Below are 18405 nucleotides of genomic sequence, written 5' to 3'. Positions count from 1 at the left end.
TGTAGTTTATTGCACTTTTTTGCAGTGTATGTAATCACTATGCACTTAATTCATACATATTATTAAAACCTAGGCTGTAATGGTTGTATTGATGTATAGCAACTTGAAATGCTCCCAAAAATGGCTCCACAGCATGTAAAAATATAATATAAGCTCTGGCGGACTTGGTTCTATGGTAGGTCTTAAAGGGTTAAGGCTTCAACCTGTATAAAGTCGCCGCGTCCATCTTTTATATACAGTCCCTGGTTTGTGTGTCATCTCTCCACACATGTTGGAGCAGAAACACAAAGTGTTTTTACCCAAAATATGACAGTGGACCTCTGCACTGCACATACTCATGTCCTCAGCAACACACCCAGCAAGTTTGGCAGAGTGTCGATCAGCTGTCCAATCAGAAAGGTCGTGAATCCGCCTAAAAGTTTTTCTAATTGATTTCGGGGGTTTCTCCCAAGCGGAGCTTTTTATGGCTAAATAGCAGCATTTTTATTTACAGCAGCACCACAACATGTTGTCATGAGAATGAGGAGCACTCTGCTTGGTGGTGCAGGGAATGTTGTTGAAGCTGCTTGCGACACACCTAAATCGTCCCTTTTGATAAAAATCTTCTGCTAACTCCTAACAAGCATCTTTTCAGCTGCTTTTCCACTCATGCTAATATATTCCTGTATGTTTGTGTGTGTGTGTGTGTGTGTGTGTTCCCCCATAAGAACATACACTGACTGACTGTTTGCCATGGACAAACTTTCCACACCATGGCGCACACATGTTTTTTTTTTCTCATTTTCAGTGTGTATGTGTGTGTGTGAGTACAGGCTGAGTAAACCCCACAGTGGTTTCCAGGCCCAGGGTGAATAAAGGTGCCTTTTGTCAGGCGTGGGGTGGGTGGGGGCCAGGGAGGTGGGTGGTGTCCAGTCTGGAACAAGCATGAATGTTCCCTCAGTTCCCTCAGACATCGCACTTCCCTGCCTACTTTCACAGCAGCGCTAGAAGAGAGCGAGAGAAAGGAGGCGGTGGTGGTGGAGGAGGAGGACCTCTGGGTGGGGTAGGGAGGAGGTGAGCGGGAAGCTGGTGGGGGGGTGGGGCTTGCATCCAGCCAGTGAGCTCATTGGAACAGCGTTGTTGTTTTATCCTCCTACCGAGCGTGTAGTTTTTGGAAGGCATACGAGCCGCCGGCCGGCCAGCTCTCTCAGTCGCCCCTCAGTGCTGAGGCAGAGAGGAGCTACCCCACTACCCCGTCCTCATCGTTCTCCCCACATACACCCTCACTTAGCCACAGATATCGCTGAGGGAGGGAGGTCGAGCAGAGACTCGGTCGCGGCGGTTAGGAGCACCTGTATGAGTTTTTCTCCGTTTTTCTTCACCCACCTGAGCTCTGATTGGTTTATTCACGACATGTTGTGTGTTTTTGTTTTCCACGACTTTTTTGCGATGGTGCCGACGAGGATCGAGAGAAAACCGGAGCAAAAGCAAGCTATGAGAGGAGACACTTAAAGGTGTCCTAACCGGATTTGTTTTCTCTCTGTGTTCCCCCCCCCTCAGCCATCCGGTGCTCCGGTGGAAAATGACCCTCTGGGCCCGCTGCCTCCTGGATGGGGTGAGTTTATCGCACGCACACATGCACACACTTCTGCGACTGTTAACAAACTCCAGGCAAAGACGAGAATATTCTAAAATCGTCTCCAGGTGTGCTAGATTTACAGCCTGTTTGAAAAGATCGATTCTGCCTCCCTCACCGGTCCTGCAGGTAGGTTTGGCGACACTCAAACTACCTGACGTGAACCGTGATTTAACGGTTCAAAATGCGCTTTCCTTATGTGCTTGCAGCTGTTAGGTGGAGGTGTTGGAAAACAGTTGCTGCACGGTGAAATTTTCCCTCCCTTTTACAGATCTCAAAGCACATTTTTGGAGATTTTAAACCTTTCTTCTGGTTCTGTGGCTATTACATTTGTCCTGAAACACTGAGCTGTGAGCCAGCCAACTGTTAATTGATTGATAAATCCCTCCACTGATGGTGATTTTCATTCAAGTGTAGAAAAGCTGGATAAAGTGTCTCATGGTTTCTTTTCAGCGCTCTACTCATTTATCACTGTACGCTTTCCTTTTGCTCTGAAATCCACAAATTACAGAGGGCTGCGTTATTGATGGGGCTCTTCATCATCCACCGCTGCCCCAAAAGAGCAATGTAACCGGAGCCACGGCGAATCGTTTCCCGCACATTCATTCATAAACGAACGCTGCTGGCGGCTCCCGGTCCGCCAACATTTTCAGACTTCATCACAGCCGTGATGAAGTCTCTCCAAAAATAAAAAATAAAAAATCCCCCGCTTTCTGCCCGTGATGCCTTTTCAACATGTTGCGGTACCTCAAAACCTCAATTACATCGCTGGCTCTGATTTGCTTCTCGGGTGCGCTTTTTTGTTTTTTTCTCTCATCTGCGGTTTCTCTGATTTGAAAAAGAGAAAGATGGGAGATGGAGGAGAAAAGAAGGGAAAGTGGCAAGTGGGGTGGTTATAGTAAAGTGGGGGGTGGAGTGAGTAGGAGTTGCAATGCGAGCACTACTGTTTCTGAACCCTCCACACACTCCTGTTAATGAGAAAAAGATGTCAGACCAGCGGCGGGAGGAGGAGGAGGATGGGGCACCAGTGTACACTCTCTGCTGTATGTCTGTGGTCACTCTGACACACACACACACACACACACATATTTTGCTTTACCCCGGTGAGGTATTTGGATCACGCCACAGCGAAATGCCACAAAGACTCGCTGCTTTTCTCTCATAGCGGCGAGATTTTTTTCTTCTTCTCCTCTCGGTCAGGTGATCCCTCTGATCCCGTCGAGCGTGGAGTTTTCCAAGAACCTCCGAGCCCACTGAGCATGCTCCTTCTGCCCCGTTTGTCTCCACAGAGAAGCGTCAGGACAATGGCAGGGTGTATTTCGTCAACCACAACACACGGACGACGCAGTGGGATGATCCTCGGACCCAAGGGTGAGACAGCGAGCTGGAAAATATCTGTGTGCGTGCATGTGTTGGCCTGCTTGTTAGGTGGCGTGCCGCTTTGGGTGTTTGCTCATACTCAAGACGTGGTAGTCATGCACAGTTTAGTATGACAACACAGTGACTCATCTACATTATGATATAAACACGAGTAGAGTATTATCCCCGAGAGGAACATTTATTTCACAGCCTGACATAAGCCTCACATTATGTTGGACACAGGTCTGATGCGCCGTCGGTCATCTCGCTCACTTTCCTGATTTTCCTCTCGTCTCACCCACGCTAGTTGACCCGCTGACATTTCAGAGTTCGAGCCTTCTTTGCATCTTCTTCTGGAGATGCAGTTGCTCTCCTCAGTGTGTTAGATAAACCTTTGTTGTTTTCTAGATCTTTTCTAGAATCCTAAAAGCATGATTTTCTTCTTGTAAATGATTCATTTTTTTAGCATGCAGCCAACTGATTATTTTCCCCTTACCCTTTTATAGAGTCTTTGATTCAAATTTTCAGGCTAGCCAATACACGCTCAGCAAAAACATGTTAAAAAGACCCTCTGACGTTTACGAAAAGGTGAAAAGTTGCGTTCTTCTTCTTAATTTTCATCCAAATTGGTTTGAAAAGTGAAAATGCTGTTCCTCCTCTGCATTTCTGCAAATTCCTCGGACATCAGACAGATTTAAAAGCAGGCACTTCCTAGTAAGTAAGCAAAGTTTATTTATATAGCACTTTTTAAGACTATTACAAAGCTGTATTAGCATCGTCACCTCTTACTGTGAGGTGGTGATGCCACTGTGTTAGCCTAGCATCCGGGAGCACGATAGAAAGGAAACAGATTCACACGTAGATCAGGGCGACTGCTATGAAATTTATTGTGATAAAAAATATAGAGCATGTAAGAAAAAAAAGTGGCGATAATGCGCTGGAGTGCACATCACATGCAGTGCACCATTTATACATCCATATTTAATTTTAAATTATCATGTTTTCTGTCAGTAATGTTGCACTCCTTAATAAGTGTGTGTGTGTGTGTGTCTGTAAAGTTGAAACCATTTCACAACTAAATAAAAGATCAATCAAATATCGTATTGAACAAATATAAAAATACACTTTGTATTTTTTAAACACGGGGTGCTAAACTTTAACTTAAACACAACCTTGACCGTGACAAAAGTTTCGAGTTTTAGACCTCGGATCAACACAGAGTTGCTCAGTAGGTTTAAATAGAGAGTCTAAAGCAGGGGTGTCAAACTCAAACACACAGTGGGCCAAAATTCAAAACTGGAACAAAGTCGCGGGCTAACGTTAATATTTATTGAAAAAAAAAAATCTTCCTCCAGATTTAAGAATGAATCTTTTCTTATGGACTCAAATAAGTTTTGCTGGAAAACTAAACAATATATATATTAGCTGTATAATACCAGTAGGCCAGCTCTAATAGTAATTTGGTATGGCTTCGTGGGCCAAATGTAATTAGGCCGCGGGCCAAATTTGGTCCGCGGGCCAGAGTTTGACACCTATGGTCTAAAGCATCAGGGAAAGAAAACTGCTTTTCACCTTCAAGCCAAACATGCTGCTTCTGTGTCCTCTAAGCGTTCTTGTGGTTTGAAGCCACCTGAATAATCAAACCTACCATTGCCACGCTCACAGGAGGTAAACTCCACTGTGGCACACCGGCGCAGGCTTTCTGGTTTTAGCACGAGTTGGCAGGGGAAGGTATGTCAGTTTCATCCCCCGAGACGGGGCCCCTCGAGCCGGGACCGCGCTCACTGCCCTCTCCCCTGTTGCAGGATGATCAAGGAGCACCCCCTGCCCCCGGGCTGGGAGATGAAGTACACCGCCGAGGGAGTCCGATATTTCGTGGACCACAACTCGCGCACCACCACCTTTAAAGACCCTCGACCTGGGTTTGAGTCAGGGTAAATATTCTCTCAGCCCTTTCCTCCCAAAGCTGTCACAGGCCGAGGCAAAGACTTCCTAATTAAAGGATCATTCGACACTTTCTCCAAAACATTTAAGTGATTTTTGCCTCGGCCTGACATAAGTGCATTGAAAATATTAAGTCACACAAGCCGCTCGTTTGGTGAAAACCTGAAAATAATCTTTTTTTCTAAACTCCCATCATCTTTGCTGTTCCTTTTGATCCATTACCTTTCCTTTCTCTCCTGTTTTGAATATTTCTTTGAGTCAGAGAGAATCAGTGTCACAGATGATCTCAGAAAACACACACACACACACTGCTCTTCCCCTCAGCCTGTGAGTGTTTGCTTTGCCTTGAAGCAGTCTCAAATCCCCGAATGTGCAGATGTGCGACAACACATCCACTGCAGACTGCGCTGGCATCTGTGTGGGTGTTTGTGCTTTTCTGTGTTTCTGCATGCAAGTGTGTATTTGCTTGTGTGGTCAGTGCTGAAGACGTGTGTGTGTGTGCATCGGCGAGCTGCTTTTCATGCAGATATTTGCACGTATTTTTAGGCTGCTATTTCACAGAGGCCTCCTTCACTGTTTTCTTACACTGGATCCTGCAGGAGTGTGCGTCCACGGCCGGCGCTCTGCTGCTGCGGTCGCCATTTCCTAACCCAAACCGAGATGTGCCTGGCAGCTCGGCAAGCACAGACCCGACGCATTAGAGGCCTCCTTCTTCTTCACTCCCCCCCAAATCATCTGTCTAACTCTACTTCTGCTTCTCAGCCTCTGTGCTGCTGACAAGGCAGATATCCAGTGTGTGTGTGTGTGTGCGTGCGCATACAGTGGGTTGGTGGAGCTTATACTAACACAGCTGCGGGGCCAGGCTCACCTCTGTCTTTGCGACTCAGACACTCGAGGGCTGTAGAGCTGATGCAAATGAAGTATTCCTCAAAAGAGGACGCCAAGTTTCTGTTGGTCAGCTGACCTTTAGAGTTCTGTTGAAACTTGTAAAATTGACCAACTTTCTCTGTTTTCTGTGTGTGTGCGCGTGCAGGTCACGGCAGGGCGGTTCACCAGGCGCTTACGACCGCAGCTTCAGGTGGAAATACCACCAGTTCCGTTTCCTGTGCCATGTAAGTGTTAAATAGAGTCTGTAGCCACAATAAAACTCCCCACTTTGCTCACCTTGATTATTGCAGTCTGGATCTGTTCACCCAGAGAAGGAAAAAAAAAGCATAATTCACTTTAAGACTGGAAAAGTGTGGCCAAAAAATATATTTTCAGTTTTCTGGACGACTTGGTTTTCAGGCAGTTATTTCCTCTCTACATAAACTCAAGACAAAACATTTTCTTTATTAAAACTGCACACCTTTCCTCAAGAGCTACAGCAGTATTAGAGGTGGGAATCACCATACATCCCACGATACGATATTATTGCAATTTTTATAAATATTTTGTGATATTCAGATTCTGTACATAAAGGTAAACTTTATCAATATTCATTTTATCTAATATCAAAGTCTCACACTCAGTCTTTCTCTCATTTCAGTTTTATTGTTGATAAACTGAACGGTTTGTATTACAGTCTAGTCCAACTTAACTGAACGCAACCATCTGGTACAATTATAGCTATTCTGAACTATGCAGTTTATGAAAACTATGCAGCCCCTTCAGCAACTGAAGAATTTGAAAGTAAATTAAAACAAAATATAATTTTACATTAAATAAAAAAGTTTTAAACTTAATTAAAATAAAACATGTCTTAAATTAAAATAAGTAAACTGTCATGTTTATTGCTGCCATAAAAAAAGTTAAACACATTTGGACAGTGAAGGAATGTCAGGATTCTTGCTCAGAAAAAGGATCAACATGCTCTGAAGTCAGAGCACAAAAACCTTTTTTGTAACAAAATATCGATTTCTGCTGTCCCTGTATCGATACGTTATTAGCAAACAAAATATCACGATACTACACAGTATCGATTTTTTCCCCCACCCCTAAGCAGTATAGGGCCAAACTAGAGAGAAACTCTATCGTTTTACACATCACAAGCATTATTGCATAGACCGATTAGACTAATTGGGAGTTGAAGGCTACATCCGCTTGTGCACATTCTAAAACTGTAGAAAGAAAACCTGTGAGATCCTGATAATAAGAGAAAAATGTCAGTTTGTGCCGTTAGAGTGCTGCCACATTCAGTCATTACCGTCATAGAAGCGCAGCTGTAAGCCTTTAAACAGGAGAACAGAGTGCACGTTCAGAATTAGAGAGTATTTCAAAAAAGATTTTTTTGGTTTTAGCCTCATATGAAATCTTCGAGTCTTTGACGTTCACAACGCAACGTTGGACTTTCAGGAGGCTTTTATTTTGTAGTAGACACGACTTTAGGAGCATTCACATGTTAGCGGCATGTGAACCAAACCAAACTGATTGGCAAGCGCTTTATATCTGTCAAGTGACATTTCCACTGTGACTGAACTCAGGCTAAGCTAAGCCACATGATGTCATTGTGGTTACGGGGAGGTCTTAGAGGGGGAGACATCCATGGATCCACAGAGAGCTTCCGTCTCGAAAAAATAGAAAATCTCAGGTTGCATATGTAGGCATCGTTACCAGTTTGTTTATACTTATGGTGTCTGGAAAAATCTTATTACTAGCTTCTATTTAAGCCCTCTGGATGAACTGGAGTTAGTTGATATCCTCCAGCATCAAGCTCTTCCCATCTGTCCTGTCAGTCTTCATTTAATCCCAGTGTTCTGATTCATACTCAAGAAGATTTGATGAAGATGCCATAGCTTTATTTTAAATGTATTTGCCATTTTGTTAAAAATCTTTAAAAGTTGAACTATGTGTGTCTGTGAGCCATAGTGTTCTTCACTTTTTGCCGCTTTTTATCCTCCGTATACTTCACACCCAGCAGCCTGAGACTAAAAAGAGAAACATCAGTAATGAGATGGTTCAGATGAAGCAGTGTCGTGCTCTGTAAACTCTGTACCTGTTTTAAATGCTGACACGTGTGAGTTGTAGAAAGGGATTAGGATTGGGATTACAGAAATGTCCCGAGGTTTTCTTCTCGCCTTGATGGTGGTGTTCTGTCTTTCTTTTTGTAATGTGCAGTCTAATGCCTTACCCAGCCACGTGAAGATCTCCGTGTCCAGACAGACGCTGTTTGAAGACTCGTTTCAGCAGGTCAGAGACGGATGAAACACACTTGTTATTTTCCTTTGTTCTTCTAGTTTACATAATGGTAACATTTACAACTCAACTTATCTTATCTCTGCTTTGCATTGGTGCTTTATGTTATATAGGAAAACACTGTGATAAGGAATAATAAATAGTAATTTTTTGAGGGCTTTTAATTTGAAAGAGTTTCTTGTTCAGGAGAATCATTTAGTTACTTTAGAAGCGAGTCTAGGAATGGCTGAAAGTGAGGCCACTTCTTGGACACCGTCAACGTCTAAATGACGCGCTTTGTCATCAGATCATGAACGTGAAGCCATACGATCTTCGTCGCCGGCTCTACATCATTATGAGAGGGGAGGAGGGGCTGGACTACGGTGGCATCGCCAGGTGAGAGCAGCCTAAAACTCTTTCCCGCAGCTTCTCTTTACATCTTCAAATTCTGTCATTTTATATGGGTTTGTTAAGCTTGTTATGTAATCCAGGGGTTTTTAACGTTGGTGATGGCGTATTTCATCTGTTCCTGCTGCTTCTCAATCTTTGCACCAGCTTCCTGTTGGGTAAAAAACCAACGGAAAAACCAGTGTTTTCAAAACTTGCGATTCTCTGAAAATCTTTGTTTTCTGCATTGTTCTTCCCCCAGCTTTGTTGTTTTATTTTAAAAATTGTCCTCTACAATCTTTTTGTAAGTAAAGTGAGAAAAAAATTGTTTTTGAGCATCGTTACAGTTTCCATCCCGACCTGATGGTGGTAGCGTTGTCACCGTTATGATGCCTAAACCTAGACACAGTGATACCGATGTGTGTCTTTCCAGCCTGTAGATGCAGTAACACAATGGTCGCAGATTTTAATCTGTTGTTTTTGTCTGAAACTGTTACAGCAACATCATTTTGATATAAAACTGCCTTTTCTGCCCTTTAGAAGTGCAGACGTGTGTGATAGTGTTGGGTTACATGTTGCTCTCTCTCTCACCCTCTCACAACATTGCTGTCCTCCTCCATCTCTCCATCCGTCCATCACACGTGTCCATGCTGCCCGCTGCGTCTGCTGTCACTCAGGTCTTCCTCTCTGTACATGTTGTTATTTTTCCTCATTTTGTTCTCTTTGGTTTTGCATTGTGTCTCTGTCTCCGGTGTCACGTCAGTGGTTTTACCCTATGGTAGGTGACATCATGCTGTTCTACCACAGGGTAGAACCACGGACGGGATGTTGGGAGGTGTCTGCGTCCGTCAGTCCATACACCCTCCTCCCTAATATTCCCAAAGGGGAGAGGGCAGGGGCCTTGGGAGTGCTTGGTTCTGGTGCTGCAGCTGGTGGAGGGGGCCCTCATTCTCTCTAACGTGCATCCTTCCACAGTCTGTTTGTGTCTTTTTATTTAGTTCTACCTGGCTGTATTTATCCTAAATGTTCTATGTTTTGTCTCCATGTAATTCATGTGTCAGATTTGGCTTGTAGGATGTGTTTATAACTATAAATGTTCTTTCTATTCCCATCTAAACCACTTCAGTCATAAGAAAAATCTTTTTCAGCTAAAAGAATTGATTTCGATTAATAAGTGGTCAGCGAGATCCATTATCAGAAATGAACATCATGTTAAGGATCAGCAGAATAAACAGAATTAAACCTTATTTGGTCTTCTATTTGATTTACAAGAGGCATCGATGAGCTTAAAGAAATCATCGTGTCTACAGGACATCAATATTAAGCCAGTGGACTTTATGTTTGGCAGTAATTTTCGAGTTGAGCTCGGCAACACCTTGTAATTGGTTCCTGTCTTTCTGACAAGAAGATTAAAAGCAGCAAATGAGTGAAAAATGAAGACGCTGGAAGTTTAGGATGATAAATGTCGTAATTATATGCTGCCAATGGAAAAAAGCACCTCGTTCTCGTGTGGGAGAAATGCTTTTTCATTTTCCTGCTTTTCTTATAAACTCCCTGTGATCATGTGCTCTTCTGTTGACCGTACAGCTAGTATAGAATGTGTTTGGGTTTTTTTTTTTAAATAAAATTATAGTTTTGAGGTGTTCAATTTCAGTGTTGTATGTTGCTGTTAGGTCCCTGCAGGATGACAGCCTCGTGTCTTCCTCTCGTGCATTCACGTCCTCTTCTCTTCTTCCACAGGGAGTGGTTCTTCCTGCTGTCCCATGAAGTCCTGAATCCCATGTACTGCCTGTTTGAGTATGCTGGCAAGAACAACTACTGTCTGCAGATCAACCCAGCGTCCTCCATAAACCCCGACCACCTCACGTACTTTCGCTTCATCGGTCGCTTCATCGCTATGGTGAGCTGTATTGAAATCGCACAAAAAAAACAAAACAGTTCTTTTGTTACATCTGAGCCATTTTTTTCTCTTGATCGCCACAAACGGCAACATTGTATCCAGATGTGTTTCTTTTAAAGTGAAACCTCAGTTTAATAAACTGAAGCGACGCTCACGTTGGAAAAGCCAAAATGCAGATGTGATGCAGTCGAGACATTCTTCTATCTATCTATACATCATGTTGCAATATTACAACACGATAGATCGTAATATTGTTACTTTAGCAGCAAAAATAATTAGAAAATGGATTTCACCGCACGTATGTAGGCTTTGTGTGTTTAACTAACCTTTGTGATTAGAGGGCTGCGTTTCTAATCTTTGGTTAGCTAGTTTTGCTCACTGTTTAAACAGATATCACATATTTTGGATTTTTCCTGAAAGTGCGTCATGTAAAAGTCATTCCACGGGCCGTCAGCCGCGACCGAGGAAGTTGGGAAAGCTCTCGCTCAGAGCAGGTTTCGTTTTGAAGTAGTTTGAAGCATTCATGCACGGCATTCTGGCGTCAACTCAAAAAAATTTGTAGGTCCCAAAGCCGACAGCCTCCACCTTCCCCTCATCTGCTACCCCACCCCTCACCCACACTATGACTTCACTGCCGCACCCAGCCCACACCCGGCAGCTGCCTATATTTAGCTAAACTGCACATTGCTGACTTTCCTCGCAAAGATCGTTGTCTCTACCCACTCGCAGCTCCCAAAGCCTCTCTGACTTTATTTCTCGTGTCTTTTCCTTACCTGCTTTGCTCTCACGTCGGCCACCCTCTGCTCTGCCTCCACAGATGCGGTGGGTCAGCAGGACAGGATAGTCTGTGACTGAGTCAGTGAGCGTCTGTGTTGTTCTTGGCTCATCGTAGCTCTGAACTCTCACAGGGTTTTTAACATTAAACAGCTCCGTCTGACTGAGTGTGCTCTCTCTGAACACACACAAAGGAAAGATTAAGATGTGGTTTGGAGCCGTTTGTGGTCGCTGCACATGTTTACGTCCACGTCTGAGCCTTAATGATTTGCATTGTTCTTGTGGCTGCAGTGATTTCAGAAATAAAAGCCCCATTCATTTTTTCTGCAAGCGCGGTTGGCCGTTAAAGTGTTTCTAACACTTGAATGAGCTCAAAACGGCCCCCGTGTGAATCATCAGCACGGCGCGCGTCTGAAATGAAAATATGTGCAATTTGTCGGCCGTTAATTTGAAACATGTGCAACCAGAGTCCATAAAAAAACACTAATATCGCAGAATTACAGCAGGCCAAAAATAACCTCCCTCCGTCTCTGCTTTATTACATCCAGGAACTCAAACTTGCTTTATCATCAGCCTAACCCAATTACATTTTATGAAATGTGAGCGGTGAACACCAGGTGGCGTCTCTTATTGTGGTTTCTAATGTAATAAATCCTTCCTGCAGGCTTTGTATCATGGAAAGTTCATCGACACCGGCTTCACGCTGCCTTTCTACAAGCGAATGCTGGACAAGAAACCCACTCTCAAAGACCTGGAGTCCATAGACCCGGAGTTTTATAACTCCATCATGTGGGTCAAGTAAGTAATGCAGTTATGATTCCTCTGAATCTGTGCGCTCTGGCCACCTTATGCTCACAAGGGTAGAGGTTGGCATGTGAGGTAGTGTTTTAACTAATAAAAGAAATGAACAATAGGAGTCCAGGTGAATAGGTCATACTAAGCTAGTTATATCCAAACAACAGAAACCTGGATGCAGGAAGTCTGAAAGTCTGCCTCCCAAACCATATTGATATATCAAGTAATTGTTAAATGACTTTTAGTTGACAAAGCAGCTAAAAGCTTAGCTGATAAGACTCTGAGATGCTGCTCTGTTGCATGTGCTGCTGACAGTGCTGATCACAAACAGTGGAGCTGGAGCGCCCTCAGCTGGACAGACTATAAAATTTATCAGACCACCGCCTAATGTGAGGTTTTACTCTAAATTAGGGATGTCGAGGTCATTTTACATCGAGGGCCACATACAGCCCACTTTGATCTGAAGTTGACTGAACAAGTGAAACTCTGTCAGTGTCCCTGAGATGTCTTAATATAAGATTAGGAAGTGCAATTTCAACAATACGCCTCAGTTTCTCTACACGATAAATGTGTAAAGTTACAGAAAAGGTTCTGGCAGCTGCCCAGCCTGTCCCGTATCTGTAAAACATGAAGTTTTTGTTGATTCACAGCCACTTTTATTTCATTTTATTAAGATAACCCTAACTGTATATCTCAGATTTCTGTATCGTTTTTTATTTCATATTTATATCCTGTTCATAGCTTGTACTCACTACAGCCTGTACATACTTTTAGTTATAGACTATTCATAACATACTTCATACCGTGTACATTATAACATACCATAATAGACCCATTTCTGTAATATACTTACATATCTATATTATTGCTAATATATATTGTAATATATCTATATCATGGCTAAAGCACTTCTGGATGGATGCAAACTGCAATTCGTTGCCCTGTACCTGCGCATGTGCAATGACAATAAAGTTGAATTCTATTCTATTCTATTCTATTCTATTCTATTCTATTCTATACATTTCTAAACATGGTGAACAGAAGCATGTTTATCTGTTGCTACTTTGAGTGATAATGACTATCAGCAACATTTATGCCCGCCTTTACATTTTCCAAAGGTATCCAGTGGGCCAAATTGCAGTTTTTGCCAGGCCAATTTTGGCCTCCGGGCCTTATGTTTGACACCCCTTCTCTAAATTAACAGTATTAGTAAATACATAAACATTTTTTAATATTTCTGATATTTTATATATGAACTGTCACATAAAGGAGTTGGTGTCGCAGTTTGTTCCAAGAAGGCTGCTGGGTTTAGGTCAGTCTCGCAGGCGGCACAGAGAGGACGAGGTGCCAATGTTTTTAGTTTCATTACGTGTGCGTCTGTGTTTTCAGAGAGAACAACCTGGAGGAGTGCGGTGTGGAGCTCTATTTTGCACAGGACATGGAGATCCTCGGGAAGGTTTCCACTCACCAGCTGAAGGACGACGGGGAGAACGAGCTGGTCACCGAGGAGAACAAGGAGGAGTACATCAGGTCAGTAAGCAGAAATGGGGACAGTTGGGCTGATGAGCGTAGGAGAAACAAGGTCTGCGGTGGAGAGCAAACCATAAAAAGCTGCCTCTCTTTGTTCATGCAGCCTGCTGACAGACTGGAGGTTCACCCGCGGGGTGGAGGAGCAAACCAAAGCCTTCCTGGACGGCTTCAACGAGGTGGTGCCTCTGGAGTGGCTTCGCTACTTTGACGAGAAGGAGCTGGAGGTGAGGAAGACTTGTATTTATTGGTATTTAGGCTTAAAATGTCATGAATCCAGCTGTTAGCAGCTTGTTTTACTTGTGTGTGTCTCCCAGCAAAAATCACACCACGTGAAAACGATGCTTCGTGTTTTGCCTGATCGCACCATAGTGCCACTGATTTGCGCCCCAGGGTTCCTCTGAGGATTTAAAGTCACACGGATCAGGATCCCAGTGACACTCATGTTTTTGTGAATTCAGTGAAAGCCTGAGGCAGTTTAATCTCACACCATGTACTCAAATAAAGTTATTTGAGTGTAAATGTCTCAACCTTTTACCCCGTTTGCTTTTCTTTGAGGGATGGACCTCCCTGCACCCTTATTGAGCTGTTTTGACACCTCAGTAGAGATCAGTAAAGACGTGGTGTGACGACCATCAGAATAGTTTCCTGGGTTTTCCCCAATCATAGCTCTAGTGAGTAGGGATGCACCGATACTGTAAAATGTGTGCGTACTCATACTCGTAAAAGTTAACCGATACCATGAACCGATACTAACTTATTTCATTAATCAGAGGGTGGCTTGTCATTTCTATTGTAGTTTTTTAGATTGGCCACTAGGGGGACATCCCGCGCTAAACAGGCACAGGGTTAGACGAGTCAGACTGGCAGCTCCAGATAAAAAAGAGAAACTGGAGGCTGCTGTAGCTAGGCTAAACAAAATGTCAGCAGTGTGGACCGGAACAGCCAACTTTAACTCAGGTTTTGGAAAAGCGATGAAAAATGTCAAGAGAAAATCCACAGGCAGTTAAAATAACAGAGGCTCTGACTCATTTTATTGCTCTGGATGACCAGCCAATGCCGGTCGTGGAAAACATAGGATTGCACCGTCTTCTCAGCATACTCGAGCTGCGATATGAAATTCCCAACCGCCCACACATCAGGGAGATAATGGTGCCAAAACTTTCTGAAGAGGTAAAGACAAGCAGTGTGTGCGCGATGTCAGTCCTTGGTTTAAGTGGACTGATGATCCACGGGCAGATGGGAAGTTCATCAATGCCGAATACTTTCGTTATTTTGTTTGTTTGTTTACAATATGGACACTGCAATAATTTAAAAGTTTATTTTATTCCAAACAGAAGTGTTTATTTATTATTCTGAAAGCTCGAGACAGTGCCAATAGTTCAGTGATATTTTGTTAAATTACAATGTGGAGACTCTGCAATAATTTAACAGAAGTGCTTATTTTTCACTTGAAAATTTTTTGTGGTCATTTTTATTAAGATTTTATTTTTTATCGGCAGAGAATAAAATAAAACCTGTCTTCCAATTCATTGCATTTGTGTGTGTGTGGTAGAAGTATCGGTTTTTGTACTCTGTATCGGCAAGTACTCAGATCCAAGTATCGGTATCGTATCGGTTTGTAAAAATTGGTATCGTTGCATCCCTACTAGTGAGCTGTATAGGCACAGACCCTCACTGACTTCATATGCAAACATTTTGTTCTGGACCTAAAACGACAGAACTCAGAAAAGAGGAACAGAAGGGAAAGAGTTCATGAGCCAAGAGAAAAAACCCCAAAACAAGCTGGTGGGGGGTAAGCTTGGACTTTTTTTTTTTTTTTTTTTTTTTTGGAAAAGTCTGAAATCTCATCCGACTTGAGCTGCAGGATCCCCGTTTATCAGGAGGAAATTTGAGAATTTGGGCTGTAATCAGTAAAGTCTTATAAAGGACGTCAGGGTTCTGTACCACCACATGCAAAAATGTCTCTGAGCACAGAGTGAAGTCACATGTGAGTAGTTGAAACTCTAAATTTTAAAGTAACCCCCCCCCGTCTTTGTCCTTTTTGCAGCTGATGCTTTGTGGGATGCAGGAGATCGATTTGGCCGACTGGCAGAAGAACACCATCTACAGACATTACACCAAGAACAGCAAGCAGATCCACTGGTTCTGGCAGGTATGGGCCGGTAAACACACACACCTGCCACGCTGATGCTCCTAGGAAAGCGCTGACCTGAGCGTTTTTTCTGCAGGTGGTGAAAGAGATGGACAATGAGAAGAGAATCCGTCTGCTTCAGTTTGTAACAGGAACCTGTCGGCTGCCCGTCGGAGGCTTCTCCGAGCTCATAGGTACCGACTGCGTTTACAGGGACAGGAGCGTCCTGGTTATGAGGATTCTCCTGGTTTTAATACTGTTGTAAATAGATCTCTGCCTCTGCACGGCCTCAAAGATGTTAGTAAAGCTGGTATCTTTGTTGCATGGAGGGATTGAGCAGACATTTAGCTCCAAACCAAAGTGCTGAAAACAAAAGCTTTTCAATGCTGCTCTGGGACCTGGAAATCCCAGAGCATTTTCATAAGATATAATAAAATGACTCACTTTCTTAATCATCTTCGGTTTGAGTTTCTGCTATGTGAGTCGGCAGCATTCAGCTTCCTGTTCAGGGTTTGACTTTTGTTTGTGTGTGTGTGTGTCCTGCAGGAAGTAATGGTCCCCAGAAGTTCTGCATAGACAAAGTGGGGAAGGAGACTTGGCTTCCAAGAAGCCACACATGGTAAGATGCTGCTTCATGTTCTGCTTCTCCAAATCATCCATTTATTCATCGTCTCCTGCTGATCTTATTTAGGGTCAAGGGGGCGGAGCCTGTTCAAGCTGTTATAGGGTAAAAAGCAAGGTGTTTATTGAAGCGCTCCTCTGAAAAACTTAAAAATAGCCTAAGACTAGCAAGGTTACAAACGAGAAGGACTGGCAGATGTGAGAAAAGGTGCAGCTTTACAACCCTCACAGCGGATCACCTGCCTCCATCACCCTATCCCAACGTCTGTCACATCAGCCCCTGCATGTCCTCTTTCCCTCCCGCCTGGCAGCTTCCTCTTCCACATCCTGTCTTCAGTATATCCACTATCCATCCTCTGCACTCGTCTCTCTAACTTTGTCTCAGCCTGAGCTTTTCCTCTGATGTACTCGTTTCTAATCCCGTCCACTTAGCTCACTCCCAATGAAATTCTGAACATATTCAGCTCGGCCTCCTGTTATTTTGTCATCATAGCAGCTCTCACAACGATCTTATGAACCTATCCTTCTGTCATAAATCACCCAACACCCATCTCCACCCTGCCTGCACTTTCTCTCTACTTAACCCTTTAAAGCCGGTCGGAGCGGGCACGCTCTTTTTTGCGTAACTATTTTTAAATCCTGGTAGCTCTGCAACCACGTGAGCTAGCGCAATAATTTTTTTTGCATATGAAACCAGAGGAGTTGTACTTACATCTTATGCCATCAGCTTGTCCTCGGTCACAGTTTCCTTCCACATATAGCTTTGCAAAAACTGCATAAAAAGCACTTGCAGCAACACAAACATAATATTCCAGAAACACGCTTTGCCGATCCGATCAGCTGTTTGTAACACTTCCTACGTTAGAATAGACGTCAGCGTGAACTTTCGCATGTCCGCCATGACCTGCCCGAAACCGGAAGTGATGTCATTTTTGCGGAAATGTAGTTTTTTACCATCAGGGCCTCATGAGCCTATACTGGTGTTTTTAGAAGTTATCTTTGACTTTATGACTTTCTGTGTTGTTTCTGGGATGCTTAGGACTCATATTGCACTGCTGGAAATAGTTTATTTTGATGCATATGCTGCTTTTTTTGCAAATTTGCATTATAATATTTATTTTTGTTTTTCCTGCAGTATATAAAAATTGGTGTATTTCAAAAATAAAACTATGAAGACACTCAAAATAAATTTCCTGTGGTGGGAAACTATTTTGTGCAACTTTTTTATATTTACAGTTTTGAGGGATAAGCCTCTTAAATTTCTCTAACTAGAAATATATGTTAAAAAAACAAAAATGATTTTCAAATTTTTTGTAGTTTATTGCACTTTTTTGCAAGTTATGTAATTACTATGCACTTAATGCAGACATATTATTAAAATCTGGGTTATAATGGTTGTATTGATGTATAGCAGCTTGAAATGCTCCCAAAAATGGCTCCACAGCATGTAAAAATATAATATCAGCTCTGGCGGACTTGGTTCTATGGTAGGTCTTAAAGGGTTAAATCACTTTCCTTAGATTACAGAGTCTTTTCACAGTACAGAGAGCTGCCGCTCTGAGGCTAAAATGAATGTACAAAAAGACATCTGATAGACAGATCAGCAGATTTAACTAAACGTCTTAAAGTGGACTCATTTCACTCGACTTCCAGCTCCAGGTTTTTATTCTGGGACTCTACTAGAGCAGCTTTGCATAATTTCGAATCCTTCTTCATGTTGTAGATGGTCTCTGTGCAGAGAGGTCATCGTCCGTCTGAAACAAGCAGCTATTCCTGATTAATTCACTTTTTTAAAGTCACACAGCATTCAGAACCTCACTGACAAGAGTCACATTTTTTATGCATGTTTTACCATCTCGGCACCGCCCCTCTGTCACCTTCACCTCCTGGATTAGTATCAGGAGAAGACGCTTGTATCTTAGTGGTAACGCTTCTGCTACATTTCGAAGGGAATTCTTGTTTTAAAGGAGAAAGAAAAAGACAGTTGAAATTTAAGGATGTGGACTAATTTCAGCTCAAAATCCACATGGTCTAAAATGAATTAAAGCCACTGAGCAGGGCAGGTCGGATTAAAACTGTCCCGACAGGGGGGAAAATAAAAATCAGGATTTCACTTCCTCAGTTTGAGCTGTGAGCAGCCTGGGAGCGTTTAAAAAATAGATAAATGTCACCCTGATGTTCCATCTGTAAATCCAC

At 43.0% G+C, this 18405-nt stretch overlaps 1 protein-coding gene across 3 annotated transcripts in view; it reads left to right on the top strand.

The window, feature by feature from the left end:
• Nucleotides 1-18405, top strand: part of wwp2 (WW domain containing E3 ubiquitin protein ligase 2) — a 75946-nt gene that overhangs the window by 55774 nt on the left and 1767 nt on the right. For 2 of the 3 annotated variants that reach the window (XM_087844131.1, XM_087844130.1), the window contains exons 11-23: nt 1540-1594; nt 2905-2986; nt 4780-4908; nt 5952-6030; nt 8015-8086; nt 8379-8467; nt 10199-10358; nt 11797-11930; nt 13317-13457; nt 13561-13681; nt 15505-15609; nt 15686-15782; nt 16135-16207. In XM_087844131.1, the coding sequence (XP_087700257.1) occupies nt 1540-1594; nt 2905-2986; nt 4780-4908; nt 5952-6030; nt 8015-8086; nt 8379-8467; nt 10199-10358; nt 11797-11930; nt 13317-13457; nt 13561-13681; nt 15505-15609; nt 15686-15782; nt 16135-16207 (1337 nt within the window). The remainder of the gene's footprint in view (nt 1-1539; nt 1595-2904; nt 2987-4779; nt 4909-5951; nt 6031-8014; nt 8087-8378; nt 8468-10198; nt 10359-11796; nt 11931-13316; nt 13458-13560; nt 13682-15504; nt 15610-15685; nt 15783-16134; nt 16208-18405) is intronic. The other variant, XM_087844132.1, reaches the window with a different exon arrangement.

The sequence above is a fragment of the Neolamprologus brichardi genome, chromosome 7 (genome assembly GCF_056152115.1).
Source record: "Neolamprologus brichardi isolate AB-2024 chromosome 7, ASM5615211v1, whole genome shotgun sequence".
NCBI classification, from domain to species: domain Eukaryota; kingdom Metazoa; phylum Chordata; class Actinopteri; order Cichliformes; family Cichlidae; genus Neolamprologus; species Neolamprologus brichardi.
This window is presented reverse-complemented; position numbering and strand designations above follow the sequence as displayed.